Here is a 4,583-nt window from a genome sequence, read left to right as displayed (position 1 = left end):
AAATACATATAATTAATAATAAAGATCAAGTCTTTTTGTCGCACTTATCTGTCATTATTGGCCTGATTTGATTAGCGTGTTTATTTATCAGTTTGTTTTATAAATGTTTTTTCCAGTTAATTGTCCGTGCTCTGATTTGTGCATCTCATACAAAGTGAAACGAACGCGTATTATTTATTTTTATTTGTAATTTGTAATTATAATCTTTATTATTTCTCGTTATATAACAGTAGTCTTTTATCACACCAGGTTTGTAAATTGGGTTTGGGTAGCAATGAAGTTTGAGCCATGAATCGTATGTTTTGTTTCAGTAGCTTCGATAACATCAGTGGCTTCTCTTCTTCTTCTTCTTCTTCTTCTTCTTCTTCTTCTTCTTCTTCTTCTTCTTCTTCTTCTTCTTCTTCTTCTTCTTCTTCTTCTTCTTCTTCTTCTTCTTCTTCTTCTTCTTCTTCTTCTTCTTCTTCTTCTTCTTCTTCTTCTTCTTCTTCTTCTTCTTCTTCTTCTTCTTCTTCTTCTTCTTCTTCTTCTTCTTCTTCTTCTTCTTCTTCTTCTTCTTCTTCTTCTTCTTCTTCTTCTTCTTCTTCTTCTTCTTCTTCTTCTTCTTCTTCTTCTTCTTCTTCTTCTTCTTCTTCTTCTTCTTCTTCTTCTTCTTCTTCTTCTTCTTCTTCTTCTTCTTCTTCTTCTTCTTCTTCTTCTTCTTCTTCTTCTTCTTCTTCTTCTTCTTCTTCTTCTTCTTCTTCTTCTTCTTCTTCTTCTTCTTCTTCTTCTTCTTCTTCTTCTTCTTCTTCTTCTTCTTCTTCTTCTTCTTCTTCTTCTTCTTCTTCTTCTTCTTCTTCTTCTTCTTCTTCTTCTTCTTCTTCTTCTTCTTCTTCTTCTTCTTCTTCTTCTTCTTCTTCTTCTTCTTCTTCTTCTTCTTCTTCTTCTTCTTCTTCTTCTTCTTCTTCTTCTTCTTCTTCTTCTTCTTCTTCTTCTTCTTCTTCTTCTTCTTCTTCTTCTTCTTCTTCTTCTTCTTCTTCTTCTTCTTCTTCTTCTTCTTCTTAGTTTGTTAATAAATTTTAGTCGTTTTTTGGGGGGCGAGTTATGTTTTACAGGGGAAGATTTTGACATATGTTGATCTGAATAATAAGGAAGGATTAAAGATGTCTTTAACCCACTGATTAGATATTTACATTAAATTCAAACTAACCAAAGTCATTGTTATCAAATTATTATTAGATGGAGCATGATGAGCAGCAGCAGCGTCAGGTTTCTAACGGTTCAGCATCATTTGAAAAGTTGCCTCCTTTTTCTTCAAAATATCCATGGTTTATTGTTGAGAACTTCAAAGAAGAAGACGACGGTATTGATACAGAGTTTTTCTCTACACTTCACGACCCGTTGATTCAATATCAATCTCAAATCCCCGAGTTTCACGGAAAACGCATACGAGGTTGTTTCCATGGCTGGTTGATTCTATCAGACCATCCGCATAATGTTTTGTGCTCTCTTTGGAACCCAGTGACTTTGAAGATTGTACGTCTTCCCCCTCTCAGTTTGAAAGATGGTATTGATGAATCGATTGATGAATGTTTGTTAACGGCTCCTCCTGAAGATCCTGATTCAGTCATTCTGTTAAGGAGATGTGATGAATCTACATTTGTCTTTTGTCAACTAAATCGTAAAAGAAAGAGGATGAGATGGATTGAAATGTCATATGATAAACAACTCAAGAAAATAACATATAATGGTGAATTAGTAGAAAGCCTAACTTGTTGTAATGGTAAAATATATGCCTTAAATACCGACGGTATTTTGGGTCCTATTGTCATAGAGGTTGAGATTGTAGTAAAGGGCAGTGAAGTTATCATTCAACTAGTGGTGTTTGGGGCTTGCCCTTGGCCTGATTCCTATCATTGTTATAATAGGGATAATTTTATTAAAGGTTATGGTACGGATTTGTTCTGCATTAGTATTTTTTATCAAGGGGATACTAAGAAAATTGGTAATGTAATTTTGTTTCGATTAGACACTGGTAGCATAAAGTGGGAAGAGTTGGAATGCCTCAAGAAATGGGACGTGAGTGATATGATAGTGGAAAAAGATGGATATGAAGACCATAAAGACTTGGGCATCACTCGAGTTATGTGGGAAGAAATGAATGACTTGAAAGACGCTATCTTTTATGTGGATCTTGGTCGTGATATAACCATATTTTATACCCCCGTAGTTGAATCCGAGTTAGGGGGTTATATACACATCCGTGATGAAACGGATGATATATTATACTTGTACCATGTTAGAGATAGAACCATCATCGCATCTTCTATACCTTCGCAAGTGGTCTCAACAACCCATGTGTCGATGTGGGAAGGAAGGTAATTATATTACGGAGTATTTTAGTTAATTTATTATGTTCATGTATCTATCTATCTATCTTTTATAGTATCTTTTATATTATTATAATTATTTTATTGTATTTATGTATATGTAAATCTTATATATTGCATGTGTGATAATGGTGAAAATCAAATAATAATGCTTGATCATGTAGGCTAGATGACAATCAGGTAGAAGCCAAATGTACGGGTACCGTTAAACAAGACGAGGTTTTGAAGCATAACGAATCACGCTTGCACAATATTCCATTTGACGTTTTGGAGATGATCATGAAATATTGTGTCGGTGTGGAGTACCTTAACTTCCGTGCAACATGCAGACTATGTTGTCTAGCAGCACCTCTAATAAAGTGGAGTAACGAGTTACAAATATTGCATAATTATTCGTTAAATTCACCCTGTCTAATGGTTATCAGTAAATATCGAGAAATTATCACTTTTACAGATGTGTTGTCGGGTGATAACTACTTTATAAAGAAGAATTTCCAGGTACTGTCGATTGTGGATGACAGGATGTATTGTTCGAGGTATGGCTGGTTGTTGTTCGAGAGCAAAGAATTTGAATGTCCGGTGTTCTTCAACCCTTTCACAAGTGACGTTCGCAAGCTTCTAGATTTTGAAATTGGTTTCATAAAAAGCTTGTGTTTCTCAGCACCACCTAATTCCTCTAATTGTATAGTTGCTGGATTTGCAGTTTACGAAGGACAGCGGTTTATTATCTACTCTGTAGATGGAGAACCATCTTGGCGTGTTATTCATCTTGATGATGATCATAATTTTAGATATTCTTTAACATTTATTGGCCGAGATCTTTATGCACTAGGTCAAGACGGAGAAGTTATTGCATTCAAAGATTTCGGTAAAGAAGAAGTTCGAAGAATTGTTTTATCCAAAGCACCTATAAGTAGTTGCGATGCTATGTCACAATATTTCTTGATGAGTTGCGATGAGCATCTTTTAGTGGTCATTGTGGGTGATGAGTTTGGAGAAGTTGAGGTATTCAAGCGAAACGATGAGGCGGATAAATGGGAGAAAATAGATGGTATAGGGAAGCGCACGATTTATATTGGTAGTACAACATCTATTTGCATTGATGCCAAAACGCCTAAAATGGAAAACAAGATCTACTTCACACAGCTTGTTTGGTACTCACTCGAAACACATACTTATCACACTTTTGATGGGAAAATCATGAAAACATGTATTGGGGGCTTCTTTGGAGCGAAAAGTCACATAAACTGTCATGCTTGGATAGAACCAAGTTGGTGTCAGCTAACTTGATTCGGTACTGTCATCAGATGTTACGTTGGTCCATATATAGGAGTTATTCGTATGCCAATCTTCTAAATCAGGCTTAATATTATATTGCAGCTTCACTGGACCGGTGTTTGACTTGAGTGCTGCTGCATGGTGACTAGAGATGCACAAAAAAAAAAAAAAAACCAATCCGAATTCGATCAGAAACCTGAACCGTTTTTTCTGAAAACCGGATGTTTAGAAATCTGGATCCGGGATTTGATCCGGTTACAAACGGATCCAACTAACTGTTACCGATCGTATTTTTTTCAAGATAAAAACCGGATTTTATCCGAATCGAATAAAATCCGAATCCAATCCGATCTGATTTTATAGCCGGTCGAGTTAAAATTTAAAGACCATCAATATAACCAGGCTTTATGATTACATCCCAAGAAAAAAGAAAGCCCAATGGCCCATTTATTAACTTGGTCCTATGTTTTCGTTGATGATCAAACGTAAAATTTAGTTATATTAATTTGTATAAACTTTTTTATAAATTATAATTGTATCGTTTAAAAGTATCTTTATTTATATTATTTATATTTATAGTTGCAATCGTTATAAATAATAATAATATTGTTATTTTTATTATTAATTGTGTTAAGCTTTATAAATTTTGTTTATTGAATATTGTTGTACAAAACTTAAGCAAATCGAACCCGTAAAATTAAATCCGAGTACGAAAAAAACGGTCGAGAACTGAAAAAACCTGATTCCGGAAATAATCCGAAAAATATCAATCTCGAGAACCAGAAATCGGATCCAGAACCGGTTCTAGCAATAACCGGAATTTTTTTTTTGTCTGGATCCCGTATTTTGTCCGGTTTGTGCATCTTTAATGGTGACCAAGGTTGGAGATCTTGGATATCGGAGAGATCTCGTTTGAACACTTTTTGGGAGATCTCGGCA

The 4,583-nt window shown here is 34.8% G+C and overlaps 1 protein-coding gene across 1 annotated transcript; it reads left to right on the top strand.

Annotated features, from left to right (window-relative positions):
- The first annotated feature begins 1,215 nt into the window (after positions 1 to 1,215).
- Positions 1,216 to 4,175, top strand: LOC139876085 (uncharacterized). Its single transcript, XM_071863385.1, has 2 exons — positions 1,216 to 2,354; positions 2,531 to 4,175. The coding sequence occupies exons 1-2, from the start codon at positions 1,216 to 1,218 to the stop codon at positions 3,654 to 3,656; spliced, it is 2,265 nt and encodes a 754-aa protein (XP_071719486.1). The 3' UTR covers positions 3,657 to 4,175.
- Positions 4,176 to 4,583: the final 408 nt, after the last annotated feature.

This window comes from Rutidosis leptorrhynchoides, chromosome 11 (genome assembly GCF_046630445.1).
Source record: "Rutidosis leptorrhynchoides isolate AG116_Rl617_1_P2 chromosome 11, CSIRO_AGI_Rlap_v1, whole genome shotgun sequence".
Lineage (NCBI taxonomy): Eukaryota > Viridiplantae > Streptophyta > Magnoliopsida > Asterales > Asteraceae > Rutidosis > Rutidosis leptorrhynchoides.
This window is presented reverse-complemented; position numbering and strand designations above follow the sequence as displayed.

Excerpts from the sequence above, each read along its gene's own strand:
- LOC139876085 (XM_071863385.1), top strand. The coding sequence starts at position 1,216 with ATGGAGCATGATGAGCAGCAGCAGCGTCAGGTTTCTAACGGTTCAGCA. Across the intron at positions 2,355-2,530 it reads GTGTCGATGTGGGAAGGAAG|GCTAGATGACAATCAGGTAG; the intron begins GTAATTATATTA and ends TTGATCATGTAG.